This window comes from Rousettus aegyptiacus, unplaced genomic scaffold (genome assembly GCF_014176215.1).
Source record: "Rousettus aegyptiacus isolate mRouAeg1 unplaced genomic scaffold, mRouAeg1.p scaffold_m13_p_17, whole genome shotgun sequence".
NCBI lineage: Eukaryota > Metazoa > Chordata > Mammalia > Chiroptera > Pteropodidae > Rousettus > Rousettus aegyptiacus.
This window is the reverse complement of record NW_023416292.1, coordinates 28,712,799-28,740,632: the sequence shown is the minus strand read 5'-3', so window position 1 is coordinate 28,740,632 and position 27,834 is coordinate 28,712,799. Positions and strand designations below refer to the sequence as shown.

General features: G+C 44.9%; 1 protein-coding gene and 1 long non-coding RNA gene across 8 annotated transcripts in view; one reads left to right on the top strand and one right to left on the bottom strand.

Moving 5' to 3' along the window:
• The window catches only part of PDE4DIPP2 (myomegalin), a 152,098-nt gene that overhangs the window by 56,276 nt on the left and 67,988 nt on the right, over positions 1-27,834 (top strand). For all 7 annotated transcript variants that reach the window (XM_036234995.1, XM_036234996.1, XM_036234992.1 and 4 more), the window contains 4 exons: positions 9,622-9,698; positions 12,353-12,464; positions 12,723-12,871; positions 15,922-16,039. In XM_036234995.1, coding sequence (XP_036090888.1) covers positions 9,622-9,698; positions 12,353-12,464; positions 12,723-12,871; positions 15,922-16,039 — 456 coding nt within the window. The remainder of the gene's footprint in view (positions 1-9,621; positions 9,699-12,352; positions 12,465-12,722; positions 12,872-15,921; positions 16,040-27,834) is intronic.
• Positions 23,273-27,714, bottom strand: LOC107514321. Its single transcript, XR_001597751.2, has 3 exons — positions 26,526-27,714; positions 25,821-25,879; positions 23,273-24,817 (listed from the first exon to the last, which is right to left on the bottom strand). It is a non-coding gene; the product is annotated as an uncharacterized LOC107514321 (long non-coding RNA).

Below are 27,834 nucleotides of genomic sequence, written 5' to 3'. Positions count from 1 at the left end.
GATGCTATCGGATATGGCTGGAATATATACCAACGAAAAAAAGCCTGAACACGGGGAGGTGGGGGTCACGGGGAGCCGGGCAGAGTCTGTCTGCCACGCACAATTCTCCCTCTTTCTTTCTTTCTTTCTTTCTTTCTTTCTTTCTTTCTTTCTTTCTTTCTTTCTTTCTTTCTTTCTTTCTTTCTTTCTTTCTTTCTTTCTTTTTTAGCAGAGGTGGGATGGAAAGGGAGGTAAGTAAACGTGAGCGTGAACGATGGAGGAAGACTTGTTCCCAGGTGTTAGACCTTCACGGCGTGTCCGGCCCTGAAGCATCCCAGACCGGGGGGCTCCATGCCGAGCCCCTGACTCACCCTTTGCACTTGGTTGTTTGCCTTGCCACTTCCTTTCTCATTTCTGTTTTTCTTTTCATCTTTCTGTTTAAATCAGCTTAAGATTAAGAATACAGTTTGGTGAATTCGAACCCGATGGAGATGTGAAACATATCCATCACCCAGAAAAGTTGCCATGTGACCCAGGGGCATCCCCTCACGCTTATGGCTTCAGAAAACTATCTTTCTGCCTTCCGTCTGGAGCCCAGGTTAGACTCTCATGTAAATGGATGCAAACAGTGTAGATTCTGGTGTCTGGCTTCTTTCACTTAGCATAATGATTTGAGGTTCATCTATAAGGTTTGCGTCAGTAGTCCATTCCTTTTTATTGCTGAATAGTATTCTGTTATATAAATATAGTGCAATTTGTTTGTTCAGTCACCTGTTGATGAATATACATGAGTTGTGTTCAGTGATTGGCTATTATGAATAAAACTGCTATGAATATGATTAGGTCTTTGTTTTACTTCTCTTGGGTAAATACCCCATAGTGGAATTGTTAGGTCATATAATAAGCATGTATTTCAACTTATAGGATAGTGCCAAACTGGTTTCCAAAGTGGCTATGCCATAGAAAATGATTTTTAAGTCATGCCATGAAGGCAATGAAAACGTTAGCCAAACCGATAACTGGGAGAACATTTCAGGCAGAGAAAAGGCTAAATTAAGCCCAGCCAGACCTATTTGTGGACCCAGAGGCTCCAGCCCAGTGAGGGACCCGTCCTGCAGAGGAATGTCCTGGGGACTGGGAGAGGCGCGCTGAGGTCATCGGTATTTATGTGGACGGCATCGCCCCTGCCAGCTCACGTGGGCCGGATCAACAGAGCCCTCTGGGACTCCACCAGGACTTCAGCAGACCCTAGGGAAGGCATAGCTCCGGACGCACCGAGAACAGTCAAAGTCAGAGAGCCACGTGAGAACCGAGGCGGTGTGGGTGTGGGGATCTCTGAGCTCAGAGTCTAAATTAAATGAGCCCCAAACACCGCATTTCCCCCTCCATATTTTTAATAGACTTTATTTTTTAGAGTAGTTTTAGGCTCACGGCAAAATCGAGCCATAGGTACAGAGCGTCCCCCAGACCTCCTGTCCTGCCACATGCACGGCCGCCCACCATCAAAGTCCAAAGGCGCCTCATTTCACTCTGTCTTTTCTTGGGTTTCTCAGCTCGGTGTTGACCAGAAACAGCTCTCTCTCCTTCGTACGGCTCATGCATCTTACCTGGCCTCTGGGGAAACCAATGTTTATTGACCACCTACTATATGTCAGATATTTTCTTTACCTCTTCTCATTTAAATGTTCAATATATCCCTGAGAGGTGATTATGAGCAGTTGAAGGAACTAGAACTTAGGTTAGGAATTTGCCTCCATAACACAGAAGACGAACCACATCGAACTCTGTGAAGCTGTCGAAAATGGTGGCGTGCCTGCACTTTCCCATGATTCAACCTAATGAAATGTGAACGAGCTAATATTTGAACTCGGGCCGGTTTGGGTCTAAAGTCCACACTCTGCCTTGCATCGTACCGCTGCCCCTAGCACCAGGCTCTTCATTTTCCCCTGGCGGTGCCACAGCTTCAGACTTATATCCCTCAGCCCCTGTTTATCGCGCTCTGCTCGGACCATCTATTTACTTGCCCCCAGAGGCTGTAAATTCCCCGATGACTGTGATTATGGCTGCCAACTCTTTCTAGCATCTATTAGCTGTAACCGGCACATCCAGAGTAGGCACCTGGTAAATATTTGATGAAAAAAGAAGTGAATAAATAAATGTTACCATCTCACAAGTCAGTTACCCTGTCCTCTACCCAATGAGCTAGTTCTCTCTCTTTCTCTGTCTCTTTCTCTCTCTGTCTCTCTGTCTGTCTCTCTCTCTCTCTCTCTCTCTGACACACACACACACACACCCTGGCTGTGTTGTGCAAACACCCGACCTCCTCAGAACTCATCCGCAGCCTCAGCACTTGCTCAGACGTGGCCGTCTGTGTTTGTCTACTCAGGGCGAACCAGTCTGGGAAGAAAATGGTGCTGTTTTCAGGCCCCGACTAAGGACTGTTGTGGGTTGGACTTGGAGGAGTGACCTGACCACAGGAGTTTTGCCATTTGGATGTGGCTCCTTGTATTTCGTGTTGTACAAACTGAAACTTTTCCACTTGGTTTTTTCCATCTCTTTGGGGGACTGGACACTAAAGCAGGCTCTGGCAGGAAAGTGCCCGGCCTCGTAGAGTCTTCTGGTTACGGAGGCTGTGGACACCGCCCTGCTGTCTTCTCCTTGGCAGTGAAGGATGCTCGTCACATGATGGGGCACCCTAAGTGTCTGATTTGGGGCTTACCTGCCCCTCGTAGAAGACGGTTAATGCGGAATCCGTAGGAAGGCAGAAATCGCACTTCCAGATAAAGTCTTTCCTCCATCCTGGGGTCTAGGGACTGTTAGAAAACAAAATTCAGCTGAGTCAGTTTGAAGAGCTAATCGGCTTTATTAAATGATTGATGATCCGACAGCGTCTCACTGAGCATCCGATGCTTGGATGCTCCTAGGTGAAGGTTTTTATAAGAAGAAGGGTGGGGAGAGGGAGTCGGTAACAAAAGAGAAGGATTATTTTTAGACCACTGACACCTTTCCTAGGGAAGGAAAGGCAAAGGTTGCTATCGCGCAGATGGCCTCTTCTTTCTATGGGGGATGGAGAAGGGCCCATGTGACAGATGACTTCATCAGTGCTGGCCAGAAAATTCCAGACTGGTTGATTAAGTGTACATTTCGGGGAGACACCGAAATAGCAATTAGGTCAGGTATGAAATCTAGGTTTGGTGTCATGGGCTTTAGCACAAGGGACACCATTTTGAGCCTCTGGTTTTCTCTGCAACAGGACTTAACGTTTGCATTTGAACACCTTCTGCTAGGCATCTCGCATCAACCTAGAAGATGAGCCTTGAGGGTGGTGTTATAATTCTCACAGGCAAGAGGGAGAGCCTCTGATTCATTTTAAATGACTGTGTAAAGACAGAAAGCTTGGGGGTCTCTAGTCTGAGGTCACACAGTTAGTTAATGACAGAACCAAATATTTAGACAACACTAGGTTCTACTTTTGCTTTAAAACTGGGTAAATGGAAAGAAACTTTATATACAAAAGAACTCCCTTGGGAGGTACTAAAGTGTGTTTCTAGGGATTGTGCAGGGACCAGTCCCTGTCCCTTGTCCCTCAGGACAGAGAGAACCCCCTATGAAAATACTCAGTACTTTACCCTGTTTTAAAGAGCTATGGCTTTGCCCCAGCAGAATCGGAGAAGCCTAGAAAAGAAATTCACTCTACATACAAAACATATTTATGAACTACACTTTTCCTAGTTGGGATATGACTCTAAAAAGAAAAGACTGGAAAAGCAAACCAACAGCTAAGAGTTACTTTCACTTTGGGTGAAGAATAATCAAGAATTATACGAGGGTCTGAGTGCAAGTGTTTGAGACTCTTCCTTCTGCTAAACTATTTCTTTTTGAATTCCTTTCGTTTATAGAATTGATTTAGAGTGAGATTTGGCCATATTTATTTTTATCCCAAATAAAGACCCTTTTATGAAGGATCTGTCCCTCTCTGGCTTGTTTCCTGCTCTCTTAGAAGGTACGATGCCCGTTTCCTTCCTTCGCTGATCTTAATCCACCTCTTATTGCACTGAGAGCTCCTTGAGGTCGAGGACTAAGGCCAAGAAAAACGCTTTGGTTTTGGCAGTCTGTAACCTCCAACACATACTCTACTTTCTAGTTTTGTCAATGAATGTGTGCTGCTATGCTGTGGAGTTTTTCCTTCCTTCCTTCTTTCCTTCCTTCCTTCCTTCCTTCCTTCCTTCCTTCCTTCTTTCCTTCCTTCTGCCTGCTCTTATCCCAGCAGCAAACTATGAGGGATATAAAATATCAAGACATATTCCTTGCCCTCAAGATACTTGAAAATTAGTCGAAATAAACACACACAGGAATGTGACGTTAAATACCAAAACAAAAATGTAAGTTAGCTTTCAAAAATTTTGAAAAAGAAAATAAATCATATTTCTTTGTAATAGTCTAGAAAAATAAATGTTTTCACATTAAAAAAGGTAAGTTAGCAATTCAAGACTGTCGATAGAGTATTTATTCCATGAATATACACTGAGAGCTGCTAAGGGCAAAGTACTTTTCTAGACAATAAAACCTAGAGAGGAAGCCAGACATTAAATAACTAATTGAGGCGGAGTGAGGTCAGTGCTGTACCAAAGATAGGATCGATGACCATGAACCCTGGTTTGCTCAGGACAGTCCCAAGTTTTGCCTGTCGTCCTGACATAATCATGTTAGGGCTCTTTCCACTCTCATTATGTTAGAGTCCCAGAATGGATGTCAAATTATAGTCATCCTAGTTATAAACAAAGAGCAACAGGAGTGAAGAGAAAGGAATTGGGAAAGCTAACTGGGGGAGGGGATGTCCGAGCAGAACCATAGTGAAGAACAGCTAAGAAAGAGGAAAAAAGGCGTCACAGGCCGAGAGCAGCTCAGGCAAAGCCATGGTGGCCCCAGAGGCACTCATCCGATCGATTTCTCAATCGGTAGAAGCTCTTGGTTGACGGGAGAGGAGGGCGGTGCCAGCAAAGGCGGGAGGAGGCATGGCGACTCTCTTGCCGCAGACCGCCATCACTCGGAACTCTGGTTAGAATGCTGCCGGTTAATGACGGATGTCGCTGGGGGCCTCTTGGACCAGCAGGGTGCATGCAGCTGGAGTCGTGTAAGGTGGGAGGGAGAGAGGGAGGCGGAGGGAGATGAGGTGAGTGAGAGTTGAAGAGACAGACGATGATGAGGGATGCGTGAGAGAACGGTGCTCGCGTAAGTTCAGTCTGCGCGGTTAAGGAAAGTGCGGATTCCTCCCTCACAGCGTCTCGTCTGTAAGTTATTTCTGCATCTCTTCCTTCTCCCTGTGACGCAGACTCAGGTGCCACCTGAGGTCCCCCGCCCGCCCCCCACAAATTCAAGAGGTGCTTAGTGGGGCAGGCTTATTTTCTTTCTTCCCTCACTACTGGGAAGTGGACTCGGCACTGCCGTTTCATGTGAGTCTGGTGGCTGAAAACGTGCTGTCAGGAGCCGAATGTTCTTGTCACCTATGACCTTACTTTAGATAACTCCAGAAGTGCGAACGAAAAAATTTAAAAATGTATGTGGACACTTGCCTTCTCGTGATGAAAACGTCCCTTTTAACTTTTCGTTATTAAAATTTTCAAATAAACAAGGAGATAAAGAGACTAGTACCTCCCATGTACCTGTCCCATGTGCTGGGGACACATGCACCCATCACCCAATTTCCATAATTACCCACATTCTGCTGTCTCTGACCCCACCCCCCACACCATAGAACTGTATCTAGAAAGACATCAAAAGGTTCCCCTAACAGATAAAGGGCTTTGTTTTTAAACATAACCGCATACTATTATTGTACCCAAGAAGCTTAAAAATAATGCTTTAATGCCATCGGATACTTGGTCCATGCTCAGTTTTCCCTCTAAAAGTCCATTTTAAGGTCTGGAGATCTTCACTAGTGTCTGAGTCTCGGCGTAGGCACAGGGGTAGAGTGTTTTCAGCCCTTTTTGGGGGGAGGATGAGAGGTAAAAGAGGAGGCTGGAATCCCAGGCTGTATTCAAAATTCTGCTTGTGACTCAGAGTTGCCTCGGGCGATTCTTTCTCCTTTTTATGCCTGGGTTTAGCAACCTTTTATCTCATTGGGTTAATACTATATCTCCAGAGAATATTCTCAGTTTAAAGCAGAGAAAGTCTTTTAAAGGCTTCAGGTATAAAGTTTTTGTTTTTGTTTTTGTTTTTGTTTTTTTGCATGAGCACACAGAATTATCCTATCCCCATTTTATTCACTCAGTAAACAAATTGTCTTTCCATTTCTGCCTGTTGTCCCTCGGTTCCTGTTTGTCGATTGGTTTTCTCATTCTGCGTGTTTACTCCATACAGGCGCAAAGCACTGTGAGGGCCTCAGGTTAGTCACTGCTAATTACTTGACTCAGGCACTGAGCTGGGTTCTTTACATAGGCTACTTCGTTTATCCCTCCCTACATCCCTCAAGGTAATTTTTCAAACCCCATTTTATAGACGACGAAATTAAGTTCTAAGAGGTTTAGTAGCTAACACAAAAACAGTCACCCAGTAAGTGGCAGAGAGGCGTTTTCGCCCTTCTGGTCCTGCCCATCCAGAAACCCATTAACAGCATCCCAGCAGTGAAAGGCAAAAGCTAAGGACCGGAGCGCCGACTGGTGCCCCGGTTTTCTCTGCCCTTAGGGAGTCCGTACCTTTAACGGGTAAGGAAGACATGCGCAAAATATAGTGTGCTTTATGGTGTGTCAGCGTGGCAGTACAGGAGGAATGATATTATGACAAACCACAGGCACGAGAAATGAGTCTTCACGGGGGAGATAAAATAAGGCTCCGTAGGGACGTGGCGTTTAACGACGAGGGAGAACAGGGACGTGGGGCTGAGAAAGCACAGGACGGTGCGGGGGATCCATTTAGGCCGGTGGAATGTGATGGGAGACAGAGCCGGACAGGCGGGTCGAGGTTGAATTTTGAATAGACTCTAGTATCAGGCTCACTTGTGTAAAATGTAATTGCCGTGCAGTTAAAAGCCACGAAAAGCTTTCTTGATTCAAGGGAGTGAACTCATCGGAGCTAAATGCGGGAGAGACTGAAGTTGGGGAGCCCAGGTGTGAGACTATGTACTCTGATCCCAGGGAGAAGGAAGGAGCATCTAACAGGGTGGGTACCACGGGGGTCTAGAGAGAAGGGGCTGAGTCAGAAAAAGGTTGTGGAATATCCGGCGCTAATCTCTGTTGGAGTTATCATTTAATTTTAACTATTATAACTTCCTAAGGCTTTTGGAAGCATTTTGATAACAACCGAGATAAGGTTTACACACCATTACAACTCGCCCGGTGGAAGTATACAATTCAACGTACATGTCAGCGTTCTTTAGTACATTCACAGAGTCGTGCAAATGTCATCACAGTCAATTCTAGAACATTTTCATCACTCCAGACGAAACCCAGCTTGTTAACGATCACTCTCCAAACCCCTATCCCTCTCCAGCCCTTAGTCAACCTCCAGTCTATTTCTCTGCGGATTTACCTATGCTGGACATTTCATATAAATGGAATCATACACTGCAGTTTTTTGTGACTGACTTCTGCTACGTAGCATAGCGTTTTCAGGGTTCACCCATGTCGTAGCCATGTGTCATTTCTTTCAAGGGCCAAACAACATTCCACTCTATGGATATACCACATTTGGTTTATCCACGCATCAGTCAATGGCTGAAATTTTAAAAATTATTCCAGAGCTTTGCTCTATCACGTATTCGTGCATGAAATCAGTGTGCTACTGCATGACACTTGTGCCTTCGGATTGTATAGCAATTTCTATCTTACTAGCCGAGTTCCTCCCCTACGTGCCGCTGCACGCGGTCACTGAGCACTGTGCTCTGGTGCGTTATTTCATTTCGTCTCCTTAGCAGCCTTGTAAGATAGGTCCCATTAGGATCCCTCCTTGACAGGTGAGGAGGTTGAGGCTTCTGGAGAGGGCAGGTGACTTGCCACACCCTCTTTTCACCTTTAGGGCCTGTGCCCCTCCTGACTGCTCTACTCACTGCCACCACGTAGTCTTTCAAGAGTACACTTCATGGAACTCCTTTCCTAATTCTATAATTACCACATTCTACTAAATCAGGCAAAAATCGGCAATATTTCCTGAGCTGGGCTACGGCTGAAACACTGGCGTGGAAGCCTGGATGCGGTTATTGCTTTTATCCCAGAGGAACCCACTGGGTTTCAACTTCCTTATCTTTAAAATGAGGGACCTGGAACAGAGAGATGCTAAGGTCTTCAAATCTGTGACTCTTTCGCCAAATTAATTCAAGTATTTGCTTCATTTTCTTAGCTAGGATTTAGAACAGGTAGAGCTGACGTGAATTACATCCTCCATTTTTCTTCCCTTTAGATTTTAATATTTTTCCGGGTGGGCTCGGGGTCTCTGACTGGCTCTGTTTAGCCCCGGAGTGAAGGGGGAGGGGAGGAAGGGCGTTGAGCAGCTGCGCACCAGGCAGTATTCCAGGTTTTCTAGGTGCGTTGTGTATGTTATCTCATTTAAGGTCCCCTGTGGGGTGGACATTATTACCTTCATTAAGCAGGAAAGCAACCACACTACACGATGAAGCCCATGTCGTAGTATTAATAAAATTCTCCCTGTTTAATGCTCTGCTATGGGTTTCATCCGAGAAGGAACTAACGCATCTCTGTGCACTCAGCTCTAAGCCCAAATAAGGTTGATCTGGGAACTAAGACATGTGTAGGCTCCTCCGAAGGTTCCCCCGCAACTCCGCCCTTCCTTCTCTGTTCCCTGGTTCAGGTAACACTACGCATCGCCACCCACATGCTGCAGATCTCAGTATCAGCTTTGCTGCTCTGTCTGGGCTACTCTCGATCTCTCGCAAATCATCAAGCCCTATGGATTCTGCTTCTGAAAGGTCTTTCGGGTCTTTCTCTCTCTACCTCTTTGGCCTCAGACAATCCCCATCCCTCCTCTGCCTGCTGACTTATCCATCATCTTCACATCTGCCGTAAATTCCTTCCTCAACACAGATCTGATCGTGGCAATATTTTGCCTACAGCCTCCTGGTGGTTCTTGTCCTCCACCGATTACTACTCAGTCTTCTCAGCGTGACTTTAACAAACTCGTGTAAACTCTCCTCTGTTCTGATTTCTCAGGCCGCTTACCCTGCACCGGACACTTCATGTCTAACATCTCCCCACGTCTTTGTTCATACTTTGCTTCGCTTGGGATGTTTTTATTTCCTTTTTTTCTGTTTGTCAGATCTGACTTGTCACCGATTCACCTCAGTAACCTCAGTATAGGTCTACATTAGTTAGGACCTATATTACTAAGAATTAGTCTAATACGTGTTCTGTCCTCCAATGCTTTAGTGAGTGGCCGGGCTTGGGCAGCGTCCATCACCCAGGGCAGTGATGATCAGGTTAGCAGGGTGGGTAAGGAGCTCTGGGGAAATCCTGAAGCCATACGGTTCGTTCCTCCTTGACCGCATTACTGATCCATCCAAACCCACATTTAAGTCAAGGGCCGTGAAGTGGGCTGAGGCGAGATGACAACCTGTGGACCAAGGCAGGACTCAAGTGGGAACTTCGTTCCAGGATGTGGCAGTGAGTGATGACCAATTCCTGTGCTTTTCAGAACATTGAGCTGAAGGTTGAAGTAGAGAGCCTGAAGCGAGAACTCCAGGACAAGAAACAGTGTCTGGATAAAACCGGGTGAGTCGTAGACTGCGTGAGTTGAGTTCCGGTTCCTTCCATAGTCTGGAGCACTAATCTGAGAGCAGTAGATTCGGACCCACAGTCTTTACTCTTTACTCTGGCTTTTGGATGTTGCGTCTAATTCAAGGACTGAACTAATGTGCTCTCTTTCCCTTAGGCCCTCTGTTACTAGTCTGGCAGGCCTTGCCATAGATTGGTAAATTTGCCAGACCTAAGATTATAAACCTCACGTTTAATAATCCACTGATAACATCCAGGGCTGGCACAGAGTTGGGGGAAATGGGCGCTCTCATACACTACTGGTGAGAGTGTGATTTGTGCCACTACCTATCAAAGTTTTAAAAAAAGACATTTCCTTTGATTAAATAATCCCTAGAAAGCATCTATTTCTCACAAATAAAACACAAATATGAGAGGGTAAATGCATAAGGATGATTACTGCATCATTATTTGTAATGGTAAAACGCTAGAATCACTATTCTTCAATAGGTCAATGGTCGAGGGCATTTTGATATGACCCTACTGTGGAATATTATGCAGTCATTAAAAAGAAAGAGTTAGCTCTATATTATTATTGTGGTGGGAAGTCGCTGATGGACTAAGTAAAGGGGAAAAGTGCTAAGTGATGTTTATAGTATCAGCCCCTTTGGGTAAAGACAAACAGTCCTGTCTCTGTGTGTTAACATGTGTTTGCTTGATTCTGCATAGAAAAAAACTGGAGGGTTACATACCACACTCTTTAACTTATATCAGAGTGAGATTAGAGTTTGTGATGGAGAGAAGACTTGGCTTTTTTCTTTACAAATGTTTGTATTATTAAAATATGGTTACTTTTATAATTTATCATTTTTATAAATGAAAAAATTCATTTTAAATGACAAGTATTATCAAAGTTGTTATTAAAATAATTTTCACATATCTTGGGATCAATATGCATTCAATCTGATCTGGCAAACTTTCTATCAGTATAGTATTTCTTTTTTTTTCATAGATATAATTTTTATTTGTACGTACTTTGCAGACAATCTGTGTAGTATCTGCTTTTTAAACAGAGTACTTTTTTGTTTATTTTTATTTTTTTATTTTTATTATGGTAACACTGGTTAGTGAAATCCAGTAAGTATAGTATTACTTGATATTTAGGATAACAGTCCAGCTAGGTGAGAATACTCAAAACCAGACTCAATTATACACAATATGCTGGTGTTATTAAACACTTACTAAGGCATTAAGTGAGCTGATAGATTTTGAGGAAACATAATTACAATAGAATATTTTGAGATTTGAGTAGTGCTTTAAAAATATTTGTCACTTCAGCTTTTAATTAGGTGGCATAATTTTATTTTTAGAAATGAGCAAGCTAAGGTACAGAGTGTTAAAATCTTCTAAAATGAGTGGCAGAGCCCACATCTTCTGGCATCAAGTTCAAGGCTCTTCTGACTTTCTAACAGCTGTAGCCTATTAAATCAGGAATTCCTGGCTAACCGAGTTACTCAGAAAATCTATACCTTCCATATTCAGGATGTCATAGTTAGCTTTTGTCTATTGTGCTTATCAAGGAATATGAACTCAGAGTAAAAGTCGATGATCCCCGAGGTCTGCATATTTAGGGGTCTTGGGTTATTCTCTTGACTTGTCTCCCTTGCATAACCAAGACCCTTCTACCCCCAAAAGGCTGTATAATGACACAGGTGGTCAAGATAAATATAGCTTGTGGGATGGTACTGAGTAGTGTCCACTATTAAGCAAGGGAAGCTCCATTTGGTCTCCATGGATACAACCTTCTGGGCCAAATATCAAAGTACCACTGGGCTTGGATAGAGCCGCTCTGATTTATCATGAGCCTGTGAAGGTTCAATATTGTTCTCTGCCCTGACAACAAGAAGATGGGCCGTGCTTCTCAACAAAGGGCCTGAAGCAGGAATAAAACTAAACCGGAATTAAGACCATTCAGCACCTGATGCTGCCCCCGAATTCCTAATCCTCAGCCATCCAAGGGCAGCTGTCGTCAGCTAAAAATAGGCTGGTGACACCTTACCCTCTAGCGCCTGGACATTCATTTCTAAGGGCATCAGAGAAGCCAAGCTGGGCCAGAACCCTGAGCTTCCATAGATTAAATGTCTGCTTTCTGCATGGGAAAGCTGGCTTGGACTCTGGGCGGGTCCCCCAGATTAGGTCTGTGGGTTACTGGCTGTAAAGGAGGACAGCATTTCTGTGGCTGTCCAAATGGATATTCTGCCCCAGCAACCTAAGTGGAAGGAATGCTCTGGATTCAAATAGCAAGACAGGCAGGGAACTCGCAAAGCACTCTGGGAGGACAGTCTGAGTGGGAGAGTCCGGGGACAGATGACAGGGCACACGGGTGCTGAGTTTGGACCGTTTGCGGACGACCCGCCTGCCAAATGAAAAGATGCTCCTCTTGAAGCTACGGGGGTAACGAAGCCTCTAGGGAGTCGAGTAAATTCTGATGGACAAGCAGCAAAAAAAATGAGAGTTCTTAAAAGATCACCAGAGCCCGCTGGAAAGAGCGGTGCACAAAGACTTGCCGAGGGAAAGAGGCTCCGTTTTCCTCGTTAGCGGCGTGGCTCTGACTTAGTGAAACGACCTGGACGGGTCCACTCGCTGACTCACCCGACGCTCTGTGGTTTCAGGGCTGACGCAGAGACTCTCAGCAGCCAGAATGCAGCCGAGCGACAGCAGGACACGGGGCGCGTGTACGAGCTCCCCGAGCTCCCCGAGAGCAAGAGCCAGCTTCGGCAGCAGGTGCGCAGGCGCCCCGGAGGCCCGCGCCCGGGCGCCCCTGCCGCCTCCCCGCCCCCCACCTGCCCTGCCCCCTGCGCTCACCTTGCCGTCCCCGCCTCCCTGCCCAGACTCCTCGCGTGTCCCGTGTCCTCACGTGTCCCCCTGTCCTCACGTGTCCCATGCCCTCACGTGTCCCCGTGTCCTCACGTGTCCCCGTGTCTCCGGGCTCCCGCTCGGGCTGAGGACTCTGCAGCCTCTCAGTGTTCCTTCTCCTTGCAGGAGTCCAGGCTGGCGAAGAACGAGGCCGCGTGGATGGCAGCTCTGGCGGAAGCCGAGAAGGAGTGTAACCTGGAGCTCTCGGAGAGGCTGAAGGGCGTCACCAATGGCGGGGCCGACCCACACGCCGAGGCCCTGGCCCAGAGGGACGGGTGGGTGCCTTTGCCGCTCTGTTTATTACTTGTCTTGTGCTAGGTCTCGAGGCTATGAGAGCATATAGCAGCCCTGCAGTTTGGTCCCCTTTAAGGACTGACAGCGAGTGGACCATCACCGTTTCTAAGGCTCCCACAACCAAAGAATTCCTTTTCCGAGTTGAGTCTTCAGTGGTATTCATGAACAGGACGCATTCGTTGGTAATCAGGAGCCGTAAGCAGGTCTAAGGAGAACGGTGGGCCAACGGTGGCAAGCGGGAGATGTGGATTCACTTAGTCAGCAAACGTTTATTGGGCACCTGCTACGTGCCGGACACTGGGCCAAGCACAAAGGTCACGGAGATGAAAAGACCCAGTTGTCTCCTCAAGAAACGTGTTACACGATTTGAATAAGTCCTCCGGGAGAAGTAACATGGGATGCTCTGGGGACATGGAGGATCGTCATCTGGTCCAGACTATAAGAGCAGCTTGCCATCGACAGCTTTCCAGAGGCGTTGAACTCTGAGCTGAGGTTTGAAGAAGGAGAGGAAGCTAGAAGGAAGTGCAGGAAGCAGGCGGGGAAGACAAACGTTGTGCGCAGAGGGGAGACGCAGGGACGGGCGTATTTCAAGACGCACAAATAGGTCCCACAGCGAGAGCAGAGGGTCTGGGGAAGGCTAGGGAGCTCTCGGCCACCTTGGGGATAGGGGTCCGATTGTGCCAGCTTCGTATGCCATAGCAAGGCACTTGAGTTTTCCCCTGCAGGTAACTGGGCAGTTGTCGGGGCCGCCATCGTCTGGGTCCCCGCAGCCGCTTCCTTCCTCTTTTACTTCCGGTTCTGCTTCTCTCCATTCCATCTCAATCTCACAATTCGGAGCAGTTGTATGTGGAGAATCTAACAATATCAAATTGACAAATGCTTTAGCCTCTTAGATGCATGATACTCTGACGACACGAACAGCCTCCGGTGCTTTTCAACTAATAACCCGTGCGCACACATTGACCAGTGTGACCTTTACGAGGCACAGGTCTGATCATGTCACTGCAGAGCCATGTAAAAAGCTCTCAACGTCTTCAGGAGAGAAGCTCCATTCTCCTTCATGTGGCCATCGAAGCCTTTTGTCATCCCCGATTTCTCCCAGGATCGTCCCCAACGTCACACGTCACTGGTGCCAAACCAGTGACAATAACAATAACTGAGGATCATTGAGCCCTTACCCTGCAGTTAAGCTGAGGACTTTATGTTCTTCCTTAATTCTCTTAACAACCCCACGACCCCGTGAGATAGAGATTACTACACTTTATAAATGAGGAAACTGGGATTCAGAAAGTTACACGACATGGTTTCAGGCCTCACTGGGATCCAAACCCAGAAACCGCGCCACCTCCGTATCAAAGCAGAATGCTGCGTCAGGTCTCCGGAGCTCTGCTCACGCTCTTCCTTCTGGAGAAAAGGTCTGTCTGTTTCCCTCTCGGCGAACTCCTTTCCATTCCTTAAACCACTGAGGCATCAGTCGTCACTTCTGCGAAGGCTTTTGTGGCAGCGGAATTAAGTCTATATTTTTGCGTTGTTTTACATACGCATCTATCATTGCACGATGCTCAGTGCCGTGTTGTTGTATTTCCTTTCAGATCTTCTCTGCTAGGTCCCCTGAGACTTTGTCTCTTTTCTGTATCCCAATAAACCCTTGTTAAAAAAAAAAAAAAAAAAAAAAAAAAGGAAGGAAGGAAATAAGGAAGGAAGGAAGCACACCTGGCGAATAAATTGAGGGGGTTCGTATCAGAGGACCTTGAACAGCTTTGGAAAGTAGGAGGATAGCTCATCTGTACAGACTGAGGGTCAGAGGAATGACTGAAATTTGAGGCTTAACAAAAGTAGAGATGTCCCAGCACAGATAGCACGGGGAGTCATCAGAATTATCATTACAGCTTACATTTGTGTAACGTCCGTAAGTTTTGAAAGTTCTTTCTCACCCCCGAATCTTCTCTGATCCCCGTATCCTAAATGAATTTATAATTTGCCTACAAGATTCCTACTTGGCTTTCTGGCACCCCTCACCTGTCTGCCACACTATTTTCCTCCCAGGGAGCTACCACTATCTTACACACTCAACAGGAATAATCGTCATCATTGGAAACTTTTCACCTAGTCCCAGCACTTTTTCCAAGGACAGGTATCTGTGGCACTCCGAAGACTTATAAACAGACATAGCAAGACATGCCTTTCACATAGCAGATGATGAAAAGCCGGTGGTTTGAACCGGTGGTTTGCATGTATACTTCGGCACAGCAGGTGGTCTTTCAACTTCAGCCTGGTCTGAATTTCCGGCCTCTTCTCCAGCCATCGTCTCTTCCCTCCATGCTTTCCCCTTCGCCCATTCCAGCGACGCATCCTCCAAATATATCTTATATCTTTCCGCCTTTGTTCCTTTGTTCAAGCTCCTCTTTTCTCTCGAGCATCCCCCAGACTCCTGCGAGTCAGATGACCTACTTCTTCTTTGTCTGCGTTCCTGTGTCTCCGCGACAGCACCCCGTGTGCTACGCGGCCCGTGCCTCTGGTGTGGCGGCACTTACTGCATTCTGTCACTGTTATTTTTTACGTCGTCGTGTCTCCCCAAGCTCTTGGCACACACACCAAAAGAATTTCAGTTTCTACAGAATAGAAATTACGTCTTTTCCAACCTCATATCCCCAGTACTTGGTAGAGTGTGTTGAGTATACGTAATGGTTATCCAAGGATTGTTTATTGAGTGGAACAGTAATAACAACCAAATAAAGCACTTCTGGGCCCTTGTTCCAAGAGTTACAGACCTATGGTCTGTAGATCCATTTATAGCTTCGGGAAGTCCGTGAACCCATGACAGTGTAAGCCGAAAGTCATTTGTGTAAATGACTTTTGGGGGGCTAGAGCAGAGCACACATGGTTTTCTGAAGAAAAGTCTCAAAGAGGTCAGTGACCCAAGAAAGCTAAAAACCTACTCTACTGGACCTGCTATCTTTGGAGCGGTCTGAAAAATGAAGGTGAGAATAGCGTCATGACCATAATCGTTCTTACTGTTTCTTTGTTCTAGACGAATCGAAGAACTGAGTCAGAGGCTGGCCGCCCAGGAGAAGCTTGTAGAACAGCTCTCTCAAGAGAAACAACAGTTGCTGCATCTGTTGGAGGAGCCGACTAGCATGGAGGTGCAGGTGAGGCTTGGGCTGTACTTCCGGAGGCACTTGCTTCCTGCGTTTGTGAGCCCTAATTTTTTAAACAGGTAAATGTATTAGCCAGCTATCGCCGTGTAACAAATGACTACCTTCTAAATTGCTTAAAACCAAATACATGTGTTCACCCACAGCTTCTGTGGGTCAGAAGTCCAGGAATGGCTTATCTGGTTCCTCTGCTCAGGGTCTCACAAGTCTGAAACCAAGGTGTCAGCTGGGCCGCCTTCTCGTCTGGGGGCTCATTGATGAAAGGATCTGCTTCTGAACTCCCTCGGGTTGTGGGAAGAATACATTTCTGTGTGGCCGTAGAAGTGACGGCAGCTTGCTTCTTCCTGCCCAGCAGTGGAAGGAAAGGGAGGAGAAACAGGACATGGAGCAGGCTACCTCACCGCCGGCTACCTGACTGAGCCAGGCCCACCACTACGATAGCCCTTTGGGATAACTTAAAGCCAGCTGAGCAGGGACTTCGTGACATCTGCCGCATCCCTTCATTTTTGACATATAACAGCATGATGATGTAGTGATGATCCATCACCTTTGCCATATTCTATTAGTGAGGAGCGAGTTACTGGCCCTGCCCACACTCAAGGGGTGGGGATCGTACACAGGTGTGGATGCCCGGAAGTGGGAATCATAGGGCCATTATAATTTCACCTACCACCCTGAATGATTTATAACGCTGTAGTATGTATAACGCGGTTTTAATATTGAAGAGAAGTCCCTCACTCCAGTGAAAAGAATTGCGTTAATCCATATTGTTGCTTTTGGAAGTAACCTCAGAGGGAGCTCCCTCCTCCATCTGACTTTTAATTCACTCAAAAGATACTTTCTAAAGGAACCCTAGCATATATCTGTGCCCGAGCAATGCAAGCAATTACCAGGTATTCTTGGAAGTCTTAGACCAGTGACAAAACAAAATATGTGTGGTTTAAACTATCAGAGTCAGGATAAGAAGAGTCGTGATGAAAATCCCTTTAAACAGTGCTTCCTGACCTTTCCCTTGTCTCGGGGCCCAAGTAGCAAACAGTAGTATCTGTGAGATGTTGTGGTCACTTGGAAGTGGCCGGCCACGCGCTCAGGCCACAACAAGGGCAGAGGGAGGCACTTTCTTGGCCACACTCATAAACCTCTCGGACTGTGGCTCCATTTTATTTGGAAAGCTCTGGTTAACAAACACAGGAAATGATGTATGTACATATAATTTGACAGATAAGGGTAAAAATTAAAGTTCATAGGCTTTTTTTCAAGACAGATATTGAAATACATGAAATGTTCTGACAGGCTCTTGAAAAGCTTCTATAACACTTTGTAATCAGAAAGGAGTTGGCTGGGAATTAGGAGAATTGGATTTCTATCTTGAGTCTTTATTAACTGTATAACTGTATCACTTCTCAGCTTCTATATGTATAAAACAGGAAAATTAGCCTGAATAATCTCCAGTCTCCTATAATTCCAATATTCTATTATACTGAGTCTAGCATCATTGGGAAAAGTGTGACGTCCCCAAGATGAGCACTTTGAAAGACATACTACTCATGTAACTTCTGAAACAAAAATCATTCTCATTACTCCATCTTTATCTGTATAGATACACAAACACAGCTATATTGATGCACACGTATTTCTTTTCAGCGATGTCTTTGGTAAGCACCAAAATGGTTATGTGTAATTCAGTCTTTGCAATGCTGGTGAGGGGAATTGGTTATGTATCAGTTTTCAGAAGAGGCTTGAAGAACAGGAAGATTATAATTTCGAAGAAATTAAATTACTTAAATTCTATTCTAAAGGGATGCTTAGAACGGGGATAAGTACAACATACACGAGATAATGATAACACGATGTGGGCAGAAAAAGAAATGCATCAAGTCACAGCAGTTATACTAAACTGATAGGCTTCTTTAATGAATGTTGCCTGGTACCTAAAAAGATTTATTTTCATTTTCATTATTATTACAAAACTCCATACATTTATAGACCTGATTATATTGTGCTGTTCGTTTCAAGACAGTGTTTCTCAAATCTTTTCATGGAAAGTTTCTTTTCCATGAAATGGTTTTGTGTCCACGGTACTCTGAAGGATTGATCGAGGCTGGTCACAGGCAGAGGTGATTGAGACTGGTCACGGGGGGAGGTGATCGCCCATGTCCAACTCCGGACCCATCCCCCAGTCGAGAGCCCAGGGCTGACCTCTCGGCACAGTGGTGCGCCACTTCGAGGCACACTGGCTGGAGCACCCACGTTGGAAATCTGTGCCATCACGGGCCTCTGACAGAAGGTCCTCTCAGACGTGGAGGGAGGACAGAAAACCTCCCATGGCTCATTTCCTAGTGTCTCCCTTTGGGTCTGTGCCTTATGAAAAAAAACAAAAACAAAAAACGAAGCCCCAAGTACTGGCCAGTGGCCTGGCCACAGGATGCAGCCGCCCAGCGCGCATCCAGCCGATCCTTGGAAAACCCCTTCTTTTCCCAGAGGGTGTTCGGATTCCAAGGGGAAGGAAATGGGCTTGGTCACTGTGCTTCCGTCTTATCCTCTACAGCCTAGACAGAAAGAAATAGTGAAGTGATTTCTGTAACATCTTGGGGACCTTGAGCCATACTTAGGTGGTTCCGACTGACTTATAGAAAGAACAGCGCAGTCAAGTCTAAGTTTAGGGAAAGAATCCTGATCCTTTGATAACTGACTCTAAAATAAAGTCTCCTGGATTTTAACTAGGGGAGCGAAATGAATGAATGGGAGAATGAGCGCAGGTTTTGGAATTGGAATCCTAGTGCGAATGCATTTCTCACATGTGGCCTTGGACAAGTCACATAACCCCTCTGAGTACAGTTTCCTCCTCCATAAAACAGGGATAAAAATACCTAATGTTTTGCTGCTCAGTGAAGACATTTTGTAGAAAGCATACGGCACTTTGTTAACTAGTCGGTTTTTAAAAAAAGCAACTGAAATAAAATGAAAGAAGTTTTCGTAGCTGCTGAAACAAAAGATCCCAGACATGAGGAGCTGTAGGATAAACAAACAAATGAAAAACTCCGATGTTCAAAATTATTTGTAAAATTTATTTATTTGTAAAAATTAGAAATAATCTATATGAGGTGTCTAGCATATTCCTTAACACATGGCCACAACTATTGTCACCATCCTCATTAATGACCTGAAAGAGAGGAAGGCCATTCTTTAGTGAATGGCAGCTGCGAAGATGCAGTCAGTGAGTCAGATGTGACAGACTCCACTCACACCGTGACTATCTTTGTCTTCCAAAAGACAAAATCAATGAATACAGCAGTTGCTTATCAGTGAGCTCAATGGTCACAGTTCTCCCTCTGGACCTGTGAGCCTCGTGCATAGGAAAAATTATTTCACAGAGGAGGATTGAACTCAAAGCTGTCCATCTGGGTCATGGCGCCTCAGGAGTACAACGCAGTCTGAACGGGTCAGGACAAACCAGTCCCAGTGATACTTACGTCCCCCTTCAATCTCCTCGACAAAGAGAAACATTGAAGTGTTTTCTACTACATCCTGGGGACATTTAGTCACACTCAAATGGTTCCCATTATTATAATATAAAACCCAGAAGTGAATTCATAGGATTTCTTAAGCACATATTGACAAAAATATTTATCAATGAAAATTCGACAACTTTTCTGTAGCAGTGACATCAGCACATATTGTAGCACCTCCTTTTGAGCCAGGTGCTGCCCTAAATACCTCATATAGTAGTAGCTTGAATTAATTTAAGTCTCAAAACAACCCTGTGCGGCCTATACTGACATATGAGGCATAAAAGGAGAATAATTCAGAATAAAATAGTGTTCATTTTAACATGTAAATTCTTGAGCACAACTATAGTAAAGACATAAAGAAACAGGTGTTTATACCTGTATCAAAAATCACTGTGAATGTCACAGCTTCAAACGCAGTCTGATGTGATCAATGTTGTTACGACGTGCAAGCATGTTATACTGGCAATGCAAAAATGGCAAGTGGCAATGCCATCAGCAATGAGCGAGTGACCATGCCAAGGTGAAAAACTCTTGGCAAATTTCCAAATGAAACGAACACAATCCTCTTCTAATTTACATGGCAGTTTGAGTCCTGGAAAGTTTACTGTATATCGATGTGGTCACATATACAGCAGAATTAAGTCCTAGGTTCAGATGATTATGTAAGCAATTTATTACCTCCATCTGTGGCCCGTGGACCATTTGAAAGTCATTCAAATGTCATGCTCTGTCCACTGCAAGTTATGTAGCACCCTTTGCCCCGTACTCATTATCATGACGACAATAAAAACAAGAAACAGCCCCATGAATGTATAGAATATACTTTAGGAGATCGTATAGTTGCTCAGTAACACCACTGATGAAGGGAGTCCTAGCCTTCAAAGGGTTTATAGTCCAGTAAGAGATTGGCACGTAAAGAACTCAAATACAGGATGACAAATGAGTTATACACATAGTGTTAAAGGGACCCACAGATAACAGGGAATAAGTCTACCTGTGGAAGTCAGAGAAAGCCTCATCTGGAAGCCACCCTTGACCTGGGCCTTAAAGGCTGAGCACACGAGGCAGAAAATGGGAGGAGTGCATTCTAGTCAGGGATAACAATATAGATAGTGATGTGGGACGTAGTTAGGAAATTGAGAATAATTGGTATTACCAAAGACATGATAAGTGTTGCAGAATGAAATACGTAACTGGAAAGTCCCATTAATATCAAAGTAAGTACTTCTTATTAGAGGCAACAGAGAACTTAAAAAGGGGGGGAGGGGCAGGGGGCATAAAAGCAAATGATTTGCATCTTAGAAGGGCAATCCTGGGGGTTGTTTAGACTGAGGACTGACTGAGCCAGTAATTGGTGTTACCCATCGAGAGACAGTAAGTCGTGGTTTGACACCACTAATAACTGCTTCGTCTAATCCGTCTGTGAGTTACACAGGGGTATAGAATGGTACAAGGCGCTTTGTCTCCCCCCTCTGCATACAGTAACATGTGGCAGCTCTCGCGATTTGGGGCACAGATGTGACACGACGCAGCCTCTGCTGTGGGCGTCATCCTCATCTATTAACAGCAGCCACATCTTCGTTCTCTCAGATAAGATGGACAGTTTCGATAAGGATTATTTGACTTGGTTTGACTGTCCCTGTTTCCCTTTCTCCATCCTGGCGAAACGCTGCAGCATCCATTTCATCCGGAGTGGACTTGCGCCGCACTTATGAACTTCTATTTTATAATGAATTTCATAGAACAGCAAAAAAATGCTCTAACCTCGACACGCCACCGACTGACTGCTTCCAGACCTTCACATCCATTCAGCTTGTTGCTGTGACCAGAGTGCTCAGGAGCCTTTTGATGTGGCTGTCATCTTTGTCACTAAGGAACAGAAAATCGAATGAGGTTAAGCTTACAGAGCGTTTTTTCTCTTCCTTAGTGAAGGTATCTTCAGAGATCCAGGGAAAAGCTGGTGATTGTTCCAGTTATTGATGCTATATTCCCTTCTTCAAAATAGTAGAAGCTTCATCTCAAAGAATCTTTAAATGAAAGCAGACATGGAGGGGAGTGAAGGCAAGGGGAAATGATGCACTTGCAAAGGAAAATCTAGAGGAATTCTTGTTTTGTTTCTTTCCTTTTTTTCCTGTCCATTCCCCCCAGTATAATATAAGCAATATTTTTTAATGCGTAATTTTGCTGTGGCCAGCCTAAAAAAACGAAACAGGATAACAGAATTAGGGAGAGACGTGCATTAAGCAATCAGGCAGGCCCTTCCCACTCACACAAAGCAGCAGACACTCAAGCCATTGCGTTTCTGGCTTGTTGGAACCTAATGTAATAGCACTGCTGTATTTCCTAAAATAGCAAACATTCCAGCGTTGCCATGGAGAGATCTGACGTGGAGGTTAAGGCAAGAATGTGCTCTAAAGGCTTGCTGCAGAGACTGAAAACCTGCAGGGATTAGTAGCTCAGGCAGCTCCAGCCAACTATATAAGGAGACTTTTTTTAGAGCAGCTTTTCTGCAACCCCTGCTTAAGCTGATGAATGTCGAAGCTGGAGACTCATTGACAAATCCTCTTCAACATCACTGTCTCCCAGACATAATAACCCCCCTAACTGGTGGCATGTCTCGGGAACAGGCCTTACCAGCTAAGGCAATCCTGGTTCTGACTCTTCAGAGCAGCAAAGGAATAGGGAAAATAAAGGGGCTTCCTTACATCTTCATTGCACACATTTATTGAGCATTTACAATGCACGTAGTACTGGCATGTGAAAGAATAGGAACCACAAATGTTAAGGTTTCATCTCTGCCTTCTAGAAATTATAATCGAAGGTAAGGTCACTTATGGAAAAAATACAAGGCGGTAGAAAAAAAAAATCATTGTGGGCCGGGGTGGGCAGCAAAGATTATGATCTTTAAGGAATGAGCACGATTTTAATAAGAGATGAAAAGGAAAGGCATCAATTCATTCATCCATTCAGGGATTACTTACGTAGATCTAGGAACACAGTGTTCTAAGTACCTCAGAAGATAACAAGATGAGTAAGGCGTATGATCTCTCTTAAAGAGCTTACCAGCTAACGAGGAGAAGGGAATACGGAGAAATGACACACAAATTACTACAGGTACAAAAGTGCTTTGGAAATTCAAAGAAGAGGAAGATGTCTTTTGAAGGGATGAAGAAAGGCAGCTTCAAGGAAATGCTTGAAAGCTGGATAGGATCTCAACAGGTAGAGGTGGGAGCGATGGGAGAGAATATTCTCAGTAGGTAAGATGGAGAGGTAGGAAGTTCAGAGTAAGGAAGTAGCAGTTGGAAGAGAATATATGTAGAGGGACTAACATTAGAGGCTTGAGAAACAGGGTAAGGGCGGAGTCGGAAGACCTTCCATGGCAGGTTAAGAAGTTTGGGATTCATTGATAAGTCATTAGGTCTCTGCGTTACTTATGAAGGAAGTAATATATGTGAGCTCTGCTTGAGACTTTCCTTTAATGATGGAGGAGGGCAGAGGGGAAGAAGTTGAAGGAACTAATTGTTATAGAACATTACCCAATATATGAGGTCCTTAGAGGGGAACCGAGAATGGGAGTTTTGTGCTAAGGTAAAAGAGTGAAATAAAGTTTTAAGATAAATGAACAGTTCATTCACTCACTCATTCATATATGCCAGTCAGTGACTGTTTATTGAGTACCTACCATGGCTAGACTTTGGTGCTGTTACGGGAAAAACAGTAAGAAAGGCAGAGCCCTTCCCCTTAGGGAACTTACATTCTAATAAGGGAGACAGATCAATTACCAAGTAATCAAACAAATGAACAAAAAATTGCAAATTGTGATAAGTACATTGAAGAAAACAAAGAACAGGGATTAGCAACCTGTGTAAAAGGACAGATAGTAAACAGTTTAGACTTCGTATGACATACATAAACTGTCTGCCAATGTTGCACAGAAACAGCCATACCCAGTACATAAAGGAATCAGCGTGGCTGTGTTTCAATAAAACTTTATTTACAAAAACAGGTGGGGGTCTGGATTTAGCCCACAGTTCATCATTTGCTGACCTCTAACAGAGAATTAGGAAGAAGGATGGGGGCATTATAGGTCAGGAGAGGTGGCGATCAAGAGTTCAGTCTTTCCTGTGGTGATTTTGAGATGTCTCTGACATATGCAGATACAAATAGGAAGTTGGCTACTGGAGAACTGAACTCAGAGGATTTGGGGATATAGATATAAATGGGAAGCTACTGGTATAAAGATGGGAAAGGATGAGATGACATTAAAATAAAAAGAGGTGGAAAGTATCTAGGACTGGGCCTCAATGGATACGTACAAAAGGTTCGTAGTGGGTATAACTCAGTTCACAAATTCAGTTATACAGGACGCATCACATTTCTTTATTTTCTTTAGGTCAGTTTAATGTTACCCAGAATTCCTGTCCTAATCTGGCTAGAATTCAGTTTCTTCCATGTGGTACTTCTTCCTCCCTGCTCTCTCGGTTATGTGAAGGTGAAGGTCCCTGGGTTTTATCAGGTGCCGAAGAGTCAAGGAAATTGCTCTGATCATTGGTCCACCGCTGAGGCGCGGGGCCCCAACTAGCATGGTTCTGCCATTCCTAACGGCTTGCTCTACCGGACTCTTTCATGGAGCCAGAACCCATAGACTTACAGTCCTGCCTCTCCAAGTCACCCATTGCCTTCTCCTGCCCTCTCCTCCCCCAGGTTTTGCTGCCTCCCAGGGCACTGATCGGAATGGAGGTGGGTCCTGGTTATTCTTTGACCCCAGACTCAGTTCCCAGTGTGAGCGAAATCTCTCCTTCTCCTCTCTTATTGACCTCACAGACGATTCTCTTTCTCCTCTTCCTACTGGGACACCTGGCTTAATCTTCTCACTGGGTTTAGAATTTTTTAAGTTTGACTTTGGTCTCTGCTCTTTGCTCTGTAAAAACTCTTGAGTCAATATAATGCTAAAGGGCCTGACCATCAGATCAGAAAAGAGAGAGGCAGGGGCATGCAGGTCACAAAACACATTTGTATCCCAAAATTTACCCTGTCACCATTTAGTTAGGGAAGAGGTGTGAGATGAAGCTGAAAAGCAGATGAGAATTTTTTTGGAGAGATACTGAAATGCCAGGCTAAGGGTTTTGGACTTCATCCTACAGGTAGTGGGCAATGATGGATCTTTACTATGAATGTTCTGGAACTGGTATGCAGGATTTGTAGAGGCGTTAAGGCTCTAAGGCTTCATGACGTGGTTCAAGTTTTAGGTTTCAAGAACCTGAAATGGAAAGTGAGGGTGTGGTGAAGTGACATTTCTGAACAAGCTTGAGATGTACAGAAAACGGTCTGGCCAACCTTTTCTTCCCCGCTGACCTCGCTCTAGCTCTTAATGGTGTTGACCATCCCTCTCATTCCGGAAACTCGGCCCCTCTCCCACCTGTGCTTTGACCGCAGAAGCGTTCCACTTAGTTTTCTCAGGCACCTAAACCCTGCATATCCCAAATCAAGTTTTTCAGTATCTTTTTGCAAATGGACTCCTTAACTCTCAAATTTTTGCTTATTTAGACCATTTTTTTCTACCAGTCTTTCACACCAAAAATTTCCTCTCTGTATTTAATCGTTCCCTCTCTTTTATCCTGTCTGCATATATGTTACTGAGCCCTGCTGTTCATTCCTTCAAAACGGTTCTCCTATTTACCACTTTCTTTATGTTTCTACAGTGGACCTTTGTTACCCTACACAGGAGTAAATGCAATGGCTTTTTAACAGGTCTTCCTACAATCATCCCCAAATCTCTGCCTGAAACTCTAACCCATCCTGTTGTCTAGCTAACTCCCTAACTTAAAGTTTTCATCATGCCTCTGCTCTGCTCAAGCCCATAACGTTAAGTCCCAGTTCTTTTGCATTGGCCAAACACTGACCAGTTTCTAGTCGCCAAGGCCGACTGTAGCGCCACAGCATAGCGTCTGGCTTTCAGCTCACCCTTCATACGTGGTCTTTGAGCAGTTATAGAGGATAAGAGGTATACAGTAGATAAACCTGGACATTCAGATGTCCCACAAAATCCCCGACATCTCTCTTTACCTACAGGCTAGCACTGTGTTTAACCCAGCTCTCAAGACTTCTGATGATTCTCTTTTTTTGTACTCCCTTCCTTTGTTTTATCCATCCTAAGACCCATCTCAAGTGCCTCTCGCCCCTTCAGCTACATCAGCCCATACATACTAATTACAACTTTTTCTGCACTCCTATTGAATTTAAGTCAATACCATTTAACTTACCAATCAATCATTCTAATTGTAGCATGCACATTTTCTCCCCTTCCAATAAATGAAGCTGCCTGAAGACGGAAAAAAGACATCATGAGTTTGCATAAATTCTTGCTTATTGGTTGACCGATTTAACATGTACTTTAAATTTCGCTTAAATAGCTATGGGTATTTAATAACCTAACTTGAAAGACTCTCATATTTACTATTTTAAGATAGATACTGCTGATACTCATATTACTGCCATCTGCAGTTGAACTGGAAATCTCCTGGTTTTAAACAAGTGCTTGGAAATGCTGTGTTAGTAATTAATGCAAAGCATGATTACTTCCTGGCATGTTAAAGATTTCCTAGCAGCACAGCAAAATAAATCATGCTTGTGGGGGTACATAAGGCCTAACTGGCTTGACTTGATATTCTTGCATTTTCTCATCTGTGAGAATCACTTTTTTTGGCATAATTTTCAGTAATTAGAACAGCCATTTCCAATATCATAACTATGGCAATGAAACCTAACACAACTGATTTGAGACATGGGGATTTTCCACATCTCATTCTCTTGGAAACTCCCTCCTAGCCCAGTAATGGTTCTTGGAAACACTACAATGAAGGGAATACAATATGAAAGTGGCTACGGTTCCAAGAGCTACTTCCCAGGGCCCCCAAATCTAGAGATCAAAATAGAAATAGTGCAAAAGATCCTGACTGTAGCAATACTTAGGAATCTTGTTCCAAGTAGTGATACAGTTCTCTGAAGTCAGCAGTTTTCTAAGTAGTTCTTCATTGATGGGCTTTTTCATTTATCTGCAGAATTTCTGGTCTTTTGACTGACGCTTTACTGAATACAGTGGATGAGGTTCTAATTCAGTGGTTCTCTGAAGTGTGGTTCCCAGGCAGCAGCTACAGCATGATCCGGGAATCAGGAATGCAAATTCTTGGGTCCTGCCCCAGACCAGTTGCATCAAAAACGCTAGTAGGCAGGTCCCTGCAATCTGTTTTAACAAACTCTTTTAGATGAGGTTCAGAAATACTCTCACTCATGAGGTCGTTCGTGAAATTTAGCATTATCGTAACTGGGAAGTGTCCTGCTCTGGGGGACTCCAAGTGATTGCTGAGGCTGTTCCCCTTCTAGTCCGTTGTCTGCATGCCTCTCAAGCCCAGAAAACTCTTTACATGGATGTTGACACCTGGAGTCCTCTTGGCCAGAGCATCTTCCCTCCAGTCTTTCTGTGCATCCCAAGTTTGATACCCAAGGGCAAGTGACTCACAACTGTGTAGTGTTGAATGAGACGGAGCACCAACCAAAGCAGTGAAATTCCCAGCCCTAATTAGGCGGAGGGCAGCACTCCCTGAGGCTCCGGACTCTTAGCTCAAAGAAGTTAGGTCTTTCCTTCTAGCGTTTGTCTACTCTCTGCACCCCCAAGATAAAAACTGCAGTCCACCTGAACCTGAAAGAGAATTCAGTGATGGTAATCTACTCTCAGGTGTTTACATTCTTGAAAAAGCTCATTTTCTCTTCTATTATCTTCAAAATCTTGGTTAACCAGCTGCATTCACGTGGTATTTCCTGGACTCTTAGGTGACTGTTTTGTGTCCTCTCTGGATTTCTTTCGTAAAAAAAAAAAAAAAGAAAAAGGCAGAAGGGCGCGAATCATCCAGGAGTGCTAAACCCACCACCCACACCCAACATCGCAAGGGGATAAACACTTGTCCTCCTGTAGATACTCCGAATAGCCGAAGGAGAGGTTGACCTGAGCCTCCTTAACTCCGTCTTGCCTGCCCCGCTCTGGTTTATCAACCTTTTGTCCTTGCCCGCCTCTGCTGCCCCGGGGCCTTTTAATCCAGGCTCGGGGACGGAGCGGAGGTGGGACTGCAGGCGGGAGGGAGGCGGCGCGCAGCGGTACCTAGCGGCACTGCCAGGCTGCTCCATCCGGAGTACGTGGCACTGCCCGCGGGGAGAGGGGGAGGGCATTCGGCTTTCTCCACCCCATGCAGAGCCTCGGGACATGCTGCAGGGGCGGGGGGA